Source organism: Haliotis cracherodii, unplaced genomic scaffold, assembly GCF_022045235.1.
Source record: "Haliotis cracherodii isolate W230 unplaced genomic scaffold, xgHalCrac1.p SCAF_18, whole genome shotgun sequence".
Classification (NCBI taxonomy): Eukaryota; Metazoa; Mollusca; class Gastropoda; order Lepetellida; family Haliotidae; genus Haliotis; species Haliotis cracherodii.
In genome coordinates, this window is record NW_027266273.1 from 17,954,634 (window position 1) to 17,974,876 (window position 20,243).

At 39.9% G+C, this 20,243-nt stretch overlaps 1 protein-coding gene across 3 annotated transcripts; it reads right to left on the reverse strand.

Moving 5' to 3' along the window:
- Positions 1–3,799: 3,799 nt before the first annotated feature.
- LOC139465841 (uncharacterized) lies at positions 3,800–19,751 on the reverse strand. 3 transcript variants are annotated; one of them, XM_071247778.1, is made up of 8 exons: positions 19,665–19,751; positions 17,867–18,002; positions 16,406–16,542; positions 15,278–15,410; positions 14,771–14,910; positions 11,358–11,432; positions 10,627–10,748; positions 3,800–9,509 (listed from the first exon to the last, which is right to left on the reverse strand). In XM_071247778.1, exons 2-8 carry the CDS (start codon positions 17,976–17,978, stop codon positions 9,308–9,310), a joined length of 921 nt encoding a protein of 306 aa, XP_071103879.1. In that variant the 5' UTR covers positions 17,979–18,002; positions 19,665–19,751; the 3' UTR covers positions 3,800–9,307. The 3 variants fall into 3 exon arrangements, with proteins under 3 accessions (XP_071103879.1, XP_071103880.1, XP_071103881.1); XM_071247779.1 differs by lacking the exon at positions 19,665–19,751 and adding an exon at positions 19,368–19,405; XM_071247780.1 differs by lacking the exon at positions 19,665–19,751 and adding an exon at positions 19,301–19,344.
- Between the last annotated feature and the right edge of the window lie 492 nt (positions 19,752–20,243).

Genomic DNA, 20,243 nt, shown 5'->3' on the forward strand with positions numbered 1-20,243 from the left:
CCTACTGGTGAAGTCATTTTACAGCGTTGACACTGCGTATTTCCTTTGAAGTAGATAATAAACGTATACAATCCACGGGAAAACACTCCTTAAGATATTAGCTGTAAGTATTTCCCAGTGGTATATATTCTCTGGTTCTTGCCGTAAAAGGCGACTATGCTTGTTGTAAAAGGCGACTAACGGGATCGTGTGGTCAGGCTCGCTGACTTGGTTGATGCATGTCATCGATCCCAATTGTGTGGATCGATGTTCATGATGTAAATCACTGGATTGTCTGGTCCAGACTCGATTATATACAGACCGCCGTCATATAGCTGGAATATTGCTGAGTGCGGCGTAAAACAACAAACCAAACCAAATATCTGGCTCGATTGTTCCTGTGGCGCGGCTATTCCGAGTTGTGCCATACTAAATGATGGCCTAACCATAGGGAATATGTCCATGCTACACAACCTTTATCTAGAGGTTTGTCGTAAACCTGATCAATTTGTTTACCCTTCCTCTTATAGAACACAGGCCTATTATAGTGAGTGAGTGAGTTTGGTTTTACGCCGCTGTTAGCAATATTCCAGCAATACCACGGCGGGGGACACCAGAAATGTGCTTCACACGTTGTACCCATGTCGGGAATCGAACCCTGGTCTTCCGCGTGAAGCGCGAACGCATTAACCACTAGGCTACCCTCCTTATATTATAAAACGCAGATTCACTCATTCACCCTTCGTACAGTAGCAGACAGGTCTAAATGTTTACTATTCCTATTTATAGAACACAGATCCACTTGTTTACTTCCACTTCCTATTGGGGCGGTCGGGTAGCCTAGTGGTTTTATTAGGTGAAAAACAAGATTTTCCTGTGTACCATAAACCTATTGCATAGATATATCTGTTCACAATTTTCACTATAGTAGTACGTTTGCACGTGTGTCCACTGTGGGCGGCACTCTGCAACCTTCTGAAAAGATGTCTTCCTTGGTAAAAGGTATTAGTTTAAGTTGACTTCTTTGATACCTGCATGGTATTTTGTGGCATTTTATCATGAAGACTCTTTGTGGCATGATCTGCCAATCGATTGTCGATGAACACTGAAGCACTGGACACTGCATATTCCACCCTGGTTCCTACATAACCCACCATTGGATCCTGCATATTACACTTCTGGATCCTACATATTCCACTACTTGGTCCTACATATTCCACCACTGATTCCAACATATTCCACATGATTCCTACATATTCCATCACTGATTCCTGCATATTCCACTACTTGGTCCTACATATTCCACAACTGATTCCTACATATTCCACAACTGATTCCTACATATTCCACAACTGATTCCTACATATTCCACAACTGATTCCAACATATTCCACATGATTCCTACATATTCCACAACTGATTCCTACATATTCCACAACTGATTCCTACATATTCCACAACTGATTTCTACATATTCCATCACTGATTCCAACATATTCCACAACTGATTCCTGCATATTCCACAACTGATTCCAACATATTCCACAACTGATTTCTACATATTCCACCACTGATTCCTACATATTCCACAACTGATTCCAACATATTCCACAACTGATTTCTACATGTTCCATCACTGATTCCTACATATTCCACAACTGATTCCTGCATATTCCACAACTGATTTCTACATATTCCATCACTGATTCCAACATATTCCACAACTGATTCCTGCATATTCCACAACTGATTTCTACATATTCCACAACTGATTCCTACATGTTCCATCACTGATTCCTACATATTCCACAACTGATTCCTGCATATTCCACAACTGATTTCTACATATTCCATCACTGATTCCAACATATTCCATCACTGATTCCAACATATTCCATCACTGATTCCAACATATTCCACAACTGATTTCTACATATTCCATCACTGATTCCTACATATTCCATCACTGATTCCAACATATTCCACAACTGATTTCTACATATTCCATCACTGATTCCTACATATTCCACCACTGATTCCAACATATTCCATCACTGATTCCAACATATTCCACAACTGATTTCTACATATTCCATCACTGATTCCTACATATTCCATCACTGATTCCAACATATTCCACAACTGATTCCTACATATTCCATCACTGATTCCTGCATATTCCATCACTGATTCATGCAAATACCACTACTTGGTCCTACATATTCCACAACTGATTCCTACATATTCCACCACTGATTCCAACATATTCCACAACTGATTTCTACATATTCCATCACTGATTCCTACATATTCCACAACTGATTCCTACATATTCCACAACTGATTTCTACATATTCCACAACTGATTTCTACATATTCCACAACTGATTCCTACATATTCCATCACTGATTCCTACATATTCCACCACTGATTCCAACATATTCCACAACTGATTCCAACATATTCCATCACTGATTCCTACATATTCCACAACTGATTCCTACATATTCCACCACTGATTCCAACATATTCCACAACTGATTCCTACATATTCCACAACTGATTTCTACATATTCCACAACTGATTTCTACATATTCCACAACTGATTTCTACATATTCCACAACTGATTCCTACATGTTTCATCACAGATTCCTACATATTCCACCACTGATTCCAACATATTCCACAACTGATTCCTACATATTCCATCACTGATTCCTACATATTCCATCCCTGATTCCTACATATTCCACAACTGATTCCTGCATATTCCACCACTGATTCCAACATATTCCACAACTGATTTCTACATATTCCATCACTGATTCCAACATATTCCACAACTGATTCCAACATATTCCATCACTGATTCCAACATATTCCACAACTGATTCCAACATATTCCATCACTGATTCCTACATATTCCACAACTGATTCCTCCATATTCCACAACTGATTCCTACATATTCCACAACTGATTCCTACATATTCCATCACTGATTCCTACATATTCCACAACTGATTCCAACATATTCCATCACTGATTCCAACATATTCCACAACTGATTCCAACATATTCCATCACTGATTCCTACATATTCCACCACTGATTCCAACATATTCCACAACTGATTCCTACATATTCCATCACTGATTCCTACACATTCCACAACTGATTCCTACACATTCCACAACTGATTCCTACAGATTCCACAACTGATTTCTACATATTCCACAACTGATTCCTACATGTTCCATCACTGATTCCTACATATTCCACCACTGATTCCAACATATTCCACAACTGATTTCTACATATTCCACAACTGATTCCTACATATTCCACAACTGATTCCTACATATTCCACAACTGATTTCTACATATTCCACAACTGATTTCTACATATTCCACAACTGATTTCTACATATTCCACAACTGATTTCTACATATTCCACTACTGATTCCTACTTATTTTTTATAAAACACTTTACAAGACATGATGATTTACCATTTATATCACATTTCCAGTTTTACTTGTTTTGTATGCAGGGTTAAGATTACATGATGTCCGATGCAAATTCCTATTTTGACCTGTAACATATGTTCACATGTGTATGCGACAGGTGCCACTGGTGAGGCAGGATATGTTCACCTTTTCGTGAACACCTGGTATCGTCACTATTTGATGGTAATTAAAAAACTCATGATACAGTCAGAATCCTGCAATCGACTCTGCTTTCAGCAGAGATTTCTTGCAGCTATGGGATGGCTTTTGTTTAACCTTGCCTATCTGCCAAATACCCACAACACTCCAATGTACATTAACAATTTATTCCATACACACAACAGATACATGTTCATCAGTTATGGCTACAAGAAACATATACAGTGTTAAACCTTTCCAGAAATTTAACAAAGATGACATATAAACATCTGTGGGAATAGAGAATTGAGTGATATGTTGAAAGTTGTACCTAGAGAAAGATAACCTGAGATCAACTCATACACCAAAAACAACCTATACAAATACCACATGGTCCCAGTGACTAGATGCTGCCAGGCACATGTCACAGACTACCAGACAAATCTGTATCCAGGGATGTTACAGATAACAGATGGATCTGTATCCAGGGATGTTACAGATAACAGATGGATCTGTATCAAGAGATGTCACAGATAACAGATGGATCTGTATCAAGGGATGTCACAGATAACAGATGGATCTGTATTCAGGGATGTCACAGATAACAGATGGATCTGTATCAAGGGATGTCACAGATAACAGATGGATCTGTATCCAGGACTATCACAGATAACAGATGGATCTGTATCCAGGGATGTCACAGATAACAGATGGATCTGTATCAAGATATATCACAGATAACAGATGGATCTGTATCCAGGACTATCGCAGATAACAGATGGATCTGTATCCAGGGCTATCACAGATAACAGATGGATCTGTATCCAGGGCTATCACAGATAACAGATGGATCTGTATCAAGGGATGTCTCAGATAACAAATGGATCTGTATCAAGGGATGTCTCAGATAACAGATGGATCTGTATCCAGGGATGTCACAGATAACAGAAGGATCTGTTCCACGGATGTCGCAGATGAATCTCTATCCAGGCATGTCGTAGGTTGATCTGTATCCATGGCTATCACAGATAACAGACCTATCTGTATACCTGCCAGCAGATTAATCTTGCAGACAACGATCAACACACTGTCAGTTCACATAAATACAAAACAAACACAAATAATCCAATGCCCCTATTATACACAATATTTCATTGTTATATATCCACAACGGGCAAACAGTCTAACTACCGTTACTTGTTCTATGGAGAGCCAGACACTGGGACCCATCACCTGTGTTTGTTCTGTGGGGGTCTAGACACAAGGCCCAACTACCCACATGTGTTGAAGGAGGGGTTAGAAAAAGTTCCAAATATCCACATCTGTTCTTGGCAGGACTAAACTAAGGTCCGACTTCCAACATTTGTTCTAGGAGGGACTAGACAAAGGTACAACCAACCACATTTGTTCTAGGAAACGCTAGACAATGGTCCAACAAGCATATTTGTTCTAGGAGGGGCTAGACTATGGTCCAAGAAGCATATTTGTTCTAGGAGGGGCTAGACTATGGTCCAAGAAGCACATTTGTTCTAGGAGGGGCTAGACAATGGTCCAAGAAGCATATTTGTTCTAGGAGGGGCTAGACTATGGTCCAACAAGCATATTTGTTCTAGGAGGGGCTAGACTATGGTCCAAGAAGCATATTTGTTCTAGGTGAGGCTAGACAATGGTCCAAGAAGCATATTTGTTCTAGGAGGGGCTAGACAATGGTCCAACAAGCATATTTGTTCTAGGAGGGGCTAGACTATGGTCCAACAAGCATATTTGTTCTAGGTGAGGCTAGACTATGGTCCAAGAAGCATATTTGTACTAGGAGGGGCTAGACTATGGTCCAAGAAGCATATTTGTTCTAGGAGGGGCTAGAATAGGGTCCAAGAAGCGTATTTGTTCTAGGTGAGGCTAGACAATGGTCCAAGAAGCATATTTGTTCTAGGAGGGGCTAGACAATGGTCCATGAAGCACATTTGTTCTAGGAGGGGCTAGGAAATGGTCCATGAAGCACATTTGTTCTTGGAAGGCCTAGGCAATGGTCAAAGAAGAATATTTGTTCTAGGAACATCTACAGACACAAGGTCCAACTACCAAACTCAGGGGTCAGGGATGAGTTCTCTCCAAAACATGAAGTGTCCAGAAACTACGCCAATGTCATTGGTTATTACTGTTTATGGCCAACCTGCTTTTAGTATACCACTGCTAAGTGTTATTCCGGATGCTGCAGTGCAGTATGCTGGGTACCATAACATGTCTAACTGGTACACGGATGCCAATATGTCAATGTTTAAACTTTTTTCTTTCTTTTTTCTTGCAAAGAGCGACAAATCAACAAAATAGTAAGCCCTAAACTTGTGAGGACACAAGGTCATGCATTCTATGTGGAAAATCCCTGTCAAAATTACTTACACACTGTCATGACTCAAAAGAGTTCTTAAATCGTATGCCAAGACAAATTAAGTGGTATGTCAGCACCCTCATTTCTATGATACAGCAACTGTTACCACAAGCTTAATGACGACAGGACACAGAAAGAGTATTGTAGTTCACAAATATTATACTAAACAGGAATAAAGCAAGATATGAAAGGATATTATGCACACAAAAGAACAAATGTATAAAACAATAACAATATTGCATTTCCACTTTCCAACTATAGTTGTCCGACATTAGACGGAACCTACAAGCATGGCATGTCCAATTGCTGTTAACAAATATTCCTCAGACGCAAACTGATAAATACATTTATCATCCAAAACTGGCTTCTCCAGGGGGTCGCTGGAATGTAATTGCATCACAATGCTTTGCAGACCATTGTGATATCATTGGTTACCATGACGTCAATATCAAAGGAGATCACTGATATCCCTGCCACCGAAGTTGGTTTGCTGTACTTTTCACACTCAAGACACTGGGTATTTCTGTTTACAAACTGAAAGGGTTGGAAGATTTTTTAATGATAAATAGAATCTCAAATTCATGTCTTTCGATATTAAATATATCAATATACTAGTAAGTTGTAGCAGGACCATTTGTGGTACCTGGGTTTTTTAAGCATCCTTGTTAGGTTTTATGAGTGATATGAAACCTAACGAGGGATGCATAAAACCCCATGTATCCCGAGCGATCCTGCTACAACAAATTTATCTCACTGACATGTTTTAGTGAGTGATTGAGTATGCTTTTACGCCGCTTTTAGCAATATTCCAGCAATAACACGGCGGGGGACACCAGAAATGGGCTTCACACATTGTACCCATGTTGGGAATCGAACCCGGGTCTTCGGCATGATGAGTGAACGCTTTAACCACAAGGCTACCCGACCGCCCCCCGACATGTTTTAATATGACATTGTAAATATATAAAAACAAATACAACATTGATAGAAAACAGCTGGTCGCTTAGGCTGAGGTGTTCTTGTGCTGTGTCACTTTCATTGACTCAGAAAAAGCATGCAGCTTTTTGCTTGGAAGCAAGATAAAAGGGATTTATTCTGCCTCTCAGAAATCCATGCACAGCCTATTAGATCATGGCGGGGAATAAGGGATTTATTCTCCCGCTGAGAAATTATTTCCCTCCATGTTGGGATACAAAGTATTTTATCAAGATTACGTGAACCAATCAGATCTCATAAATCTGATATGAAGGTATGAAAAAAAATCGAAAGTTTGAACTTCTTTTGACTCGTGTTGAAATATTTGATATCAAAAGACATGTGGGTGAGGCTCTATATATACCATAAACCAATAACCAATACCATCAAACAACAGAACATGTGTGTACATAGAGGATGTATAGAATGTATTAGAATTATGATACAAATATGCACTGGTAATGCTTTAGTTGTTTCTTATGGATGCTATGCAAACTTCAGGTTTTGATAAATCTTGATGAATTTTTGACAAAAAACAAACCAGGCATAACATCACCATGAGTGAACAAAATACAGTCATGACAGTCTGTGGTTGATAGCATGAGCAACACCCTATGTTGCCAGGTTACGAAGGCACACATCCAAATCCTATGTGAAAATACATTGGTCTCTGGATGTCATGGTACACCACTCTAACCTATTTTCCTTTTAATGTAAAATGTTGTCACTTAACGTAACAGAAGGAAGAAATAAACAATATTAATGAGCTACGAGGAATTATAGATCATCTGTTCCGAGTGAATAAACAGTGTTAATCCTGAAGTCACCAGTCACCAGTCACCAGCAACATTAATTAACAAAAGAAAGAGATTCTGTTATTTCCAAGTTTTGAGTAAGTTTACTTTATATTACTCATTTGCATTTTAAGAGAGAAAATGGAGGACAAACGTATGCAAGATGTCACCCATACAGAGGAACTTCGCTGAAGGAAGCCTTTTATTCAAGTGACGTAATGTAATCAATTTATAAAATTATGAACAATGGATGATGTCACATCGTATGTTTCCAAACAATGAAGCACTGTGATGTCATAAGACTTCAAATGACCAATCAGCATTGAGAATTGCAAAAAACGCACTTGAGCAAATATCGGGAAGCTATAACACACGATCATTCCACCATATGGGTAATATTATACAGATAGGTTGGTTATCAGGTTATAACACGCATTATATTACCATTGTCATGGGAAATGGGAGTTAAACAATCGGATATTATCATCATACTGATAAATATAAATATAGTCATCACATTTATATAAAAAGTAAAGAAAAGTGACCAACACAAATTTTAAAATTTCATTACATGAATACAATTCAAAATCCACATAGTATCCATATTTTCAGATCAAGATACAATTTCATTCATAATGTTCATATATACAATACATTTGTTTATGTAAGATCAGAGAATGAAGTATCAACTTATAAGAAAGCATAATACACAGAATCGTATGATAAAACATATCTCAATATAAAAAAAACATTTTGAAAATGAAGAGACGCTACAGTGTGTAGAACCCATGGACATCAGACAACAGTGAATATTCTTCACAATAATTAGTGCACATCGACATCAGGGACCTTAACTTGTATGGCAGGACAAAACAAACGTCTAATAAACATAACAGACACATTCAAGAATTCATCAAAAATGGAAAAATGTAAGTTCAACACAGGAGTCTGCAATATCATCACCAGATTATCTTCAGCTGGAGATCCTAAGACATGTCTTGATTGACAATTCAAATTACAGTAGAACATGGTTATTAGGAATGCAGATATACATACAAACATTTGTCAACAAAGGTCAATAACGACGCAAAGATTAATTTTCTTACCTGAGTACACCTGAGTTCCTTTTCAATTTAATTCTCGGGCTGCAGTAGTTTTTGATTTTTATTCTGTTACTATTTGAAAAAAACATCAATTTTTATGAATTTGAATATGAAATACATCCACAACTCTGTGAGTGAGTTGACATGTATATGAAGTGAAGGGGGTCGAAACATTTCAAAAGTCTGATATTGTTTATCATGTTTATAACCATGTTGTACAGTAATTGATTATCATAATAGTATTGACCTCCACCTTTTAATAGTTTTGGAGAGAATTTAAAATAGACCACTTCTTAAAAACTTAAACAGCAACACTTCTTTCATGACGCCAAAAATTATCGATGTTTTCGGTTCTTGACACGTTGTGAAAAGCAGCAGCCTATAAGCACCTGTCTTACTGGGGCGTGATGATACCAGCTCTAGGGGGTCATGTAGGAAGACTTGGCCGGGCTCTGCAGTCCGATGAAGACAGGGTTCTTGGCGGAGGAAATGACGCGGACACCCATGTAGGAGATAAAGCCCTCGGTGGTGAAGCCGAGCCCGTTAGAGCTGAGGATAGACTCGTACGCCTCTCCCTCCTTCTCATACTGGGTCAGGATAGCCTCCGCCTCTGCTCTCGCCCTGAGGACAAGCAAGGATGTTGTAGCTCCTCAGTATAGATGGCAAACACAGAAAAGAGTCATCAAAGATGACAAATCCCCCCGGTTCCCACAAATTCAAAAGAACATGTCATCTGACTGTTACTTTAAGTTGAACTTGATAAGAGAATTTCTATCTAATCTGTCTGTATACAAGAGTAATTATTGAGCTATCAAAACAATACTACGGAATTGGGATTCGGAACTTTGTATTTCTATGTCAGGTACACACAACTATGAACAGAAACGAAATGATTACGGACGGACGGGCAGGCAGACAAGGCATTGACTATATCTATCTATACTATGTATAAAAAGCATGCACGTTACAAGGTCAGCTGTTTGTTCTTAAATGATGCACTCAGCAAGATTCCAGCTAAACATCGACCTGTAAATAATTGAGTCTTATCCAGACACATCAGTGACTGATATCATGACCAATGATCCACCTTGTTAGGGTGCAATGACACACTATCCCCCAAGTCACCACCTGATCCATTAAGTAAACTTTCAGGACCAGCATAATAATAAGTGCACTTATAATCCGCCAGATTCCATTCACCAAGTGGATGCCCATAGCGCTACACTATTATTACCCTTGGCAATGGATCAGTGAGCACTAAATTTTCATTCTCAGCTCCCTGGGGAGTATACAACCCAAGCTGCCTGTGAAGGGCTAGAAGGTTAACAGCCACATTACCATCTCATCCTACCAGGTACCCACTCACTGCTGGGTGAACAGAGGCATATTTTGAACAAGATGACCTGCCTAAGGAAACACCACAAGTGGTACATGTGCTTCAGTTGGGCGCAGGACCAAAAGCCCTAGAAACTCTCAGGAGTCAAGCTGCTGAACGTGGTCACCCATCCAACTACTCTCTGAGACTGGCGTTGCTTAACTTCGCCTGATTTGTGATCTGTGCGCTGTGCACAGGACCACGTGCCACCACCACCATAGATGTCTGGGTACCAACTCTAACCCGCGGCTACCCATGGAGGGATTAAGACAGAAATGCTTACAATCGGAGAAATAACAAATCTTTGCATGATGTCAAGATGGAATGTGTTCCGTTACTCCCTGTAAGCAGGGGACTACTCACTGGTTCTCCAGGATCCTGGCTTCAGAGCGGGCCTTGTCCAAGATGATCTGTGCCTGTGTCTCTGCCTCTCTTCTCTCTGTCTTAGCCTCGGTCAGGAGACGAGGACGCTCATTTACAGCAACCTGAAGAATGTACAACTATAGTATAACTACCAATTCATCTTAAGCGATCTGCAGCTGACAATGGAAATGTTCCACCACCTAGATAAGCATGGTTTACCCGAGTATACCCGGAACTGATTTCCACTGCTAAACAGAGTGTCCTAGCAACTGATTTCCACAGCTAAACAGAGTGTCCTAGCAACTGATTTCCACAGTTAATCTGAGTGTCCTAGCAACTGATTTCCACAGCTGAACTACCAATTCATCTTAAGCGATTTGCAGCTGACAATGGAAATGTTCCACCACCTAGATAAGCATGGTTTTCCCTTAAGTATACCCGGAACTGATTTCCACAGCTAAACAGAGTGTCCCAGCAACTGATTTCCAGTTAACCTGAGTGTCCTAGCAACTGATTTCCACAGTTAATCTGAGTGTCCTAGCAACAGATTTCCACAGTTAATCTGAGTGTCCTAGCAACTGATTTCCAAAGTTAATCTGAGTGTCCTAGCAACTGATTTCCACAGTTAATCTGAGTGTCCTAGCAACTAATTTCCACAGTCAACCTGAGTGCCCTTCCATCCAACTTCCACTATTTAACTGTGTACCTTCCTTCTGATTCAGGCTACTGACCTGGATATCTTCTCTTGCTCGTTCCTTGCTTCTGATGGATGACTCATATTCTCTGGGACGCTCGATATTGTTTACCTGAAATAATTGAGCAACAATAAAACACTTACCAATAGATCCCATACAGAAAGTAATGCAGCTATTCCAAATAAGGTCAGACAAACTTACCCACAGGGCTTTCTTGTTTTGGGAAATGTCAAGATGGGGGCAATGGGGGCATTTGGTCAAGTGCTCAAGGGGAACAGTCTATAAACTCAGTCTAGAAACACATTGTAAGAAATGTCACTGACGAAAGGTTACTGACTGACTGAGTATGGTTTTATGCCGCTTTTAGCAACATTCCAGCAATATCATGGCGGGGGAAACCAGAAATGGGCTTCACACATTGTACCCATGTCAGGAATCGAACGTTTTAACCACCAGGCTACCCGACTGCCCCTCACGAAAGGTGAGCATAGCGTCTCATGTCTTGTTACACAGAAGCAGTTCCCCAGCATCATTCTGATGTCACCGTGTTCCATGTGACATTGTGCCATTCAGTTAACTCTGTACATCACCATGCACATACTCCATATCGACACAAGCATATCAGATGGACCTGGCAACTATGTATCGGCATACAGGATGTATATGTTGCATCTGCTTCAGGGAAAAGCGACCGCCTCTGTGGTCCAGTGGTAAAGTGTCCGCCCGGAGAGCGGAAGGTCCGGGGTTCGATCCCCGGCCGCGTCATACTAAAAAAGACTTTGTAAGATGGTACTTGTTGTTACCCTGTCTGGAGCACAGCATCAAGGGGCTAAAACAAGGACTGGTCGGCTTGGAGTCAATAGACTGTGTCTGAGTGGGGTATTCATGTTAAACTGCGGCATGGTGTCTCAGTGGGCTAGCACTTTAAATCAGCATCAGTCTGGACTAATACAAGCAGCCACACACACACACGTACATGCACGTTGCTGTATAAGTGCAATAATCTTGGATGCGACGTTAAACCCCATTTCACTTCACCTCACCTTCAGTGGAAAAGGGCAACTGCAACCTACCTGTCTTGATAAATTGCCAAAAAGAGTAACTTGAAAATATGTGACAAATATATTTCAATACTTCTCTGTGTTTTATTTGTGATGAATGTGATGGAAATATCATAAGTAGTGGCAACATATGAATTTCTGATCTGGGTGAAATAAACATGGAGATTCTGCAGTAACTCAGCAGGTGGACAATAACTTGTAAACCATGAGAACTTATAGACTATCTCTCCCAGGTAATCAATATTGTAAGTCTCTGGGCAAGAGAGTTTCAATATTCATTCATGCTGCACTCAGCAATATTCCAGCCATATGACAATGGTCTGTGATAATTGAATCTGGCCCAGAAAATCCAGTGATTGACATTATGATCATCGATCAACTAAATTGGAAAATGACATGCATGAACCAAGTCTGCGATCCTGACCACCCAATGCTGTTAGTCGCCTTTTACGACAAGCATAGTTGCCTTTTACGACAAACATAGTCACCTTTTACGACAAGAATGGGTTGCTGAAGACCTATTCTCTCCCGGTTCTTCACGGAGAATGGGTGCCTACACCCTTAATACATAATCTGGGTGAACCAGGATTGAACACTCTATCATACGTTTCTGGCATGCCTAAGGGACACAACTCCGCACAGCTAATTATGTCACCTGATATGACAGGGCCAGTATGTCCAGTGGGTTGTGTCCCTTATCATCCATGGAAATTTTGTAAAAACTGCATTCCCTGACAAATACCAAAAGCTGACAATATTAAATTAAATTTAATAAATTTAATTAAGTCAATGGTTTGTGGTATTAACATGATTAACGAAAATAATTATAACATTGTTAAAACATTGCTTACCATAAGGTAAAATACAATAAAATTTGTCAATCATGTCTAGTAACCATGGTAACCTACTATCTCAAAAGCTTTAGTTTCATTGGTGTTTGAACTAGATTAGTCTGTCACACTCAATCACTGACATCAAATATAACTCTCTCTTAATGCATGGTTTTACGATATAGCATATGCATCCCCTTTCTCAATTTTCCAAGAGCACTTGTGATGGCAAATATGGTACACTTAAAATAAATGCAATAATAAAATGAAACCATCACAATTGAGACAGAGACAGCTACGTTATCACCCTACAATGGGATGATGTCACATGTTTCTGTGATAATTGAATTCGCATGGAAAAAAAAATCAGCTATGGTACATCAAAAGTATTTCTGGTAAATATTGATTAAACATAATATCAAATTTAAGTATTTAGAAAAAGATTTTTATCAAGAAAAGTATTCATATGAGATGATGATGAGAAGAATGGTCATACAGATTTCCAGGCTCTGAATCCCAAGGAACATCACTTTTTAACCAATCAGATTGCTGCATACATTTCAATTGAAGTTGATTTTATATGGAACATAGCTAGCAAGATTGGCCTAGGCAGGTTTTGATGTATTAAATATAGATATCCAGATATTTCATAGTGCAAAACTATATAAGTCATCATGTTCAGGTACACTTTCCCTCAGTATCCTTCCTATCTATCTAGTATTAATGTCCTCTGTTGACACAGACTCTTGTTTGTTTGTCACAATGGTACGTGGTAATCGGGCTGATGTCATACATAGAGAATACTACACTCATTCTCGTTAGATACCATTTTTACGAAACGAGTGGACTTTCTATGGTATCTGACCGAGCGAAAGCAGTCACATGAATTACCGGTCCAAGCCTAATTTTACCTGTAATAAACTGGTAATTACCAGTCAACCTAAAGACCTATTCTTGCCTGGATCCTCATGGGTCTGACTATCTTGTTTGGTTTAATAAAGTGTTTGTAAATATCTCTCGTTCTCATGAATTTCTTCAGTTCTGCCTTGTAATCGCAAAATGAATGACGTCTCGCGATTTTTTCTGAATGAAAAAAGTAGTCCCGGTGTGACAGAGGTCACGGTTATCCAATCAAAACGAATAAAACAAGGTCAACCTTGTACGACAAACGTGTGACGTACGGATTTAGTATCTTACCACCTGTATCTTCACCACGTGGGTAATAAATAGTCATAAGGGGTTGACTGTCAGGTCACAACTCAACTTCTCCTGGATTACCAGTAAGTTTTTGTTTGTTTGTTGTCGGTAATATTCCAGCTATATGACTGCGGTCTGTGAATAATCAAGTCTGGATCAGACTATCTAGTGATTGAGATCACGAGCATCGATCCACGCAATTGGGATATGATGACATTCGTCAACCAAGTCATCGAGTCTGACCACCCGATCCCGTTAGTCGCCTCTTACGACAAGCATGGGTTGCTGAAGACCAATTCTAACCAGCTAACCCGGATCTTCCCAGTTCTAGTATTAATGTCCTCTGTAGACACACACTCACCTGGAGATCGGTGATGTCACACTTGAGAACATCGTATCTCTCTCGAAGCTTCTGTCTCACCATCTCCTGGAAGGCTCCTCGCTCGGCCTGCACCTGGGATGTGTTGAACAAGCTGCACGCCTCGTGGAGGGCTGCTGAACCTGCAGTTACCATGGTAACATGAATCCCACATCACATGAACATGATGAAGGATACGCCACATCCTAGAGCTTACTCCTGATATTTGTTTAGTCATTGTCTAAAGCCGCACTGAACAATAAATAATTAAGTCTGGACCAGACAATCCAGCGAAATTTTATAATTTCAATTTGATTTATCACTTATGTACAGGATTAAAATTTTACAAGATGAAGATATGCATGATTTTAAGAAACGCAATATTCCAGTATATTAGAAACATATTGTGATACATATTCCTTAGTATTTCATATCGTGGTATTGCGGTTATACTGTGCACATCTGCCAGTATGTAACATTGTGAGGCATGGAAGTGGAAAGGGAACACACCTGTATACTTTAAAATATCCTTGTAGCCATCAAAGTCTTTAAATTTGAGGATGATGTCCTTGATATGTGTGACCCGGGCCTTGTACTGGTACGCCACGTCCAGGGTGATGGTCACACCATCCTTGTTGAGGCACTGCAACAGTCAGGTGGATCGGTGATGCAGATGGGTGATGCAGATGGGTGATACAGGTGGTGATGCAGATGGGTGATACAGATAGTAGAGGCAGATGGGTGATGTAGATGGGTGATACAGTTGGGTGATGCAGATGGGTGATAGAGATGGCAGATGCAGATGTGTGATAGAGATGGCAGATGCAGACGGTAGATGCAGATAGGGTTTGCAGATGGGTGACAGAGATGGCAGATGCAGATGGTAGATGCAGATGGTAGATGCAGATGGGTGATGCAGATGGGTGATACAGGTGGTTGATACGGATGGTGATGCAGATGGGTGATGCAGATGGGTGATACAGATAGTGATGTAGATGGGTGATACAGGTGGGTGATACGGATGGTGATGTAGATGGGTGATACAGGTGAATGATACAGATGGGTGATGCAGATGGGTGATACAGATGGGTGATACAGATGGTGATGTAGATGGGTGATGCAGATGGGTGATACACATGGGTGATGCTAATGGGTGATGCAAATGGGTTACAAATAGTTGGAAGAGACAGATGACACAGATGGGTGACAGAAGGGTGATGAATATAGGTGATACAGAGACATCACACATGTACACACAGATCACACATGTACACACAGACCACAGACACATCACACATGTACACACAGACCAGACACATCACACATGTACACACAGACCACAGACACATCACACATGTACACACAGATCACAGACACATCACACATGTACACACAGATCACAGACACATCACACATGTACACACAGATCACAGACACATCACACATGTACACACAGATCACAGACACATCACACATGTACACACAGATCACAGACAGATTCCTGAAGCATTTAAACATGGTCATGGCAACAATAAACAACATTCACACAGAACAACATTCACACAGAACAACATTAACACAGAACAACATTAACACAGAACAACATTCACACAGAACAACATTCATCCAACAACTTACTGACAGAGATCTGAAGTTCATCGTCGTGTACACATTGGGGAAGATGATGAATTCAAATCCTGGAGGTCCATTGTGCAAACCTTCATTCTTCACTGTATCTGACAATTTCTTTTGAAACTTGTCATAAGCGATTCCAACTGTAAAAATTGTTACCATAATTACAACATGTACCAAGGGGAATAACATGTACTAAGTTTTCAGACAATAGAAAAAATGTGTTCAATATTCAGTCCAGGTAAGACTTGGAAATGCAGTTCTAGTGATGAAGCAATAAAGAACTGGTAATATGATATCGATCTGTTGGCTGCTTTTCAAACATAATTCTACCAGATTTTTTTTGTTCAACAACAAAAATTTACAAGGTACATGTACTTTATTTGCCGGTCCAGTCGCTATATGGCTGAAATAATGTCTGTGCGACGTTACATTTTAACTCACTCAGTATTTGTCGGTCCACAGGGACTGGCAGTCACATGAATTACCGGTCCAAGCCTAATTTTACCTGTAATAAACTGGTAATTACCAGTCAACGGGACCTGAAATATTTTGTTTTGTTTTGTAAATAATCAAGTCTGGACCAGACAATCCAGTGATTGACATGATGATCATTGATCCATGCAATTGGGAAATGATGACACGCATCACCCAAGTCAGCGAGCCTGACCACCTGAGTCGCCTCTTACAACAAGCATAGTCGCCTTTTACAGCAAGCATGGGTTGCTGACGACCTATTCTACCCCGGGTCTTCACGGGGAGACAAGCATGGGTTGCTGAAGACCTATTCCACCCCGGATCTTCACGGTGGAGACAAGCATAGGCTGCTGAAGACCTATTCTTGCCTGGATCCTCATTGGTCTGACGTGACATAAAATGGTGAGGATTTGCTCATCCAAATGAGGTCTTCAAACCATAAGTCACAACACATAAATCATGTAAATACAATGAGTTTTTCCAGTTTATACACATGAATATTTATGGTAAGGTGAGGATCCTCCATTTTGTCTAACTTCTGATGAGAGAATCAGTCAAGCATGTCCTGCTTGACTGTATTGATTTTGCCATCCATAAACATACATAAATAATCAAACCATTTTACCACTACATGTCGAGGATTAGCAAATATCTTGGTGTTACATACAGGTCACAGTTATAATGGTTATGTTAATAGATTTTGGAAAATTGTCATGAGTACTTGTATGCATGCAACTCAAAAGTAATTGGGGGGCATGGGTGGCCCAGTCATCTAAGGCGCCATTAAGCTGACACGCCGTGATATAACTGAAATACTGTTAAAAGTGGCGTTAAACCCAACTCACTCACTCAAAAGTAATTGGGTAATGGAAAGTTATTTTGCCTATTTTACACAAACATGGAGCTTATCTGGAGGTCTGGCATAAGTTCATGTTGATTTGATTGTTAGCAGGTTTGTGGTTGGTTATCTGGTTGTTGATATTTTCTTACCCTCGTTTGATGCCAGCTTCTTCAGGGATGTGGCTACAAGTGCGATAACCAGAACAGCTATAAGACCTATGCCAATCAAGACAGCGACACAAATCTTGCTACTGTTCGACATGATGACTCCTGGTTATATGAATCTCTGCAAAAGAAATACTGTAAATCTTGAAATTAACGTGAGCGCGTATTATATGCGAAAAATGTGAAAGGCCTTTGCGTGCATTATTAAACATCGCATTTATATAAAAATAAGACATTTTGGATAGCAGGAATACCAACTTAGACATATGCTGAAAACAAACAACTATGTATTTAACACCACTGTTTATTGAGCAGCTCTTGCAACGTATACTGTCAACAATGTCATTCAAACACTAATTACATCCTGTGTATTGTCACTGCTGAGGTCATAACAAGAGTTCTCTTCACTGATCACACCTGCAAGTCCAGACAGATGCCACCCACGCAACACAGTGTGTCTTATGTCTTTTGGTCCCACCGACCTTCACTTTCCGTGCAGACGACTTTGATAAACACACATGGTCATACTCATAACCAGGGTGAATCGCTATAATATAACGGTTGTCCGGTTTTCAATCATATTTTTCTGAGTGTTTTTTTTAAAAATCTTTGATTATATTTTTACGCGGAAGATGATTTTTTTCCAAGGACTACTGTTTTAAAAAAACGTGATTTTCCGCGTTTCCGCAGAGATTTCACATCCCTGAATATTTAAATCAATGTGAGCTACAGTGAACAACCAACTTAATCTGACATCATGTGTCACAAGGGGTAGCTCGGTAGTGTTAGCAACACATTGATACTGAACTATACTATTTATAGCATACAATAGAAATTGATGTAAAAATTAGACAATTTAGTATTAATAAACATCTTTAGCTGTATTATATCGTCAGATCATATGTTTTAGGACGGCAATGTTTATCGAAATTACTCATGCTTTAACGAAGGGTATGGTATCACACAGACATTGTAAATACTCAGATGAGGGCTTATTTTTAAGATAAACTTGCCTTTTATATATGTGAGTGAGATCTTTTACAGCTGTTCTTGTGATTAGCAAGAAAACAATGAATGTTTAAGCATCCAAAACCCCATACCATGGAGATACTATATATAGCATTCAGTGTTTCTCGTAGGTTTAATATACCCCAGTCATCAGGACCAGCAGAACAAGAACATACCAGACGGTGACAAATCTTGCTCTTCAGTTTCAGATTACACATTTTCGTTGACCTTTTGCATCCTTTTCGGAGGGTATGTTGCATATAAAATATCTCACTATTAATGCAATTGCAACATATTCCCATTATTCTAGTCGATTAATACACAAAAAGTTGTTGTTTCCTGTCAGATATGTATGGCAATACCGCCATGGTGTACTGCCCCATCTCCAGAAAAATTACATGTAGTACTTACTATGGGATTATCGGATTACAATGAACGTTATGCCGTGCGGCTTTTCATGTTGATAAGGAATTCGTACCTGTGAAATGCAGTGCTAACCTGCTAACTGCGTGTTGAAGGAACTATACCCTACATGTTTACGGATATGTAATTTGTAATTACTATTGCTTAACCAATGTGTGTTGGTTTCAAGTGTGTCGCAATTCGAGTCTTGACTTGGCAACTCATGCGAGCGCTCGGGTCACGAGAAAACATAACCACTCGTTGCGTCTTGCAGACCCGGCAGATATCATCTATCGTCATATTAGGGTTATTTTTTAGACACGCTATCTTTCCAATCCAAAGCCGTTCACTGAATTAAAAAAAACATACTCACAGCGACAGGATCGACTGTTTACAGTGGTGGCACCCTACCGTTTCCCTGTTGTTGCTGCACAGTTCTTGTTCGAGTTTTACAAACCGGTTTGACACACGCATTATTTCATTGGTTGATCCGACAAGGTCGTACCTTCATTTATCCGTACTACCACGTAATTAACGTTATTCGCCTTGTATGTCTTATTGGGGGTAACCGGTGCCCCTTAATCTCCACACATCATTATTGTGATAAACTCCCGACAGTGTAATGCTTCGTAGGGGTGATGTTGGTCATTGTACGAGAACACAACGATTAAACCTCAGCCCAGGGACGCCACAGGCCTAATCACCCTCATAATTACAATAACAGTAAACGACTTGACATTTGGCGACTGACATGCACAGTTTGTGTACCGTAAATTCTCTATGATCGTCCATCTTTAAATTGACCCCGTCCTTGAGTTTTTTAAGTGTCCTGCTGATAATGCCCCTTGCAACATAGTTTAATAAGCAAAAAGGACGATTATGAGCAATTACGAAGACAGCATTAGTTGTTGCACTACCGTGGTCATGTACTGAGAATGTACCGTGGACTTTA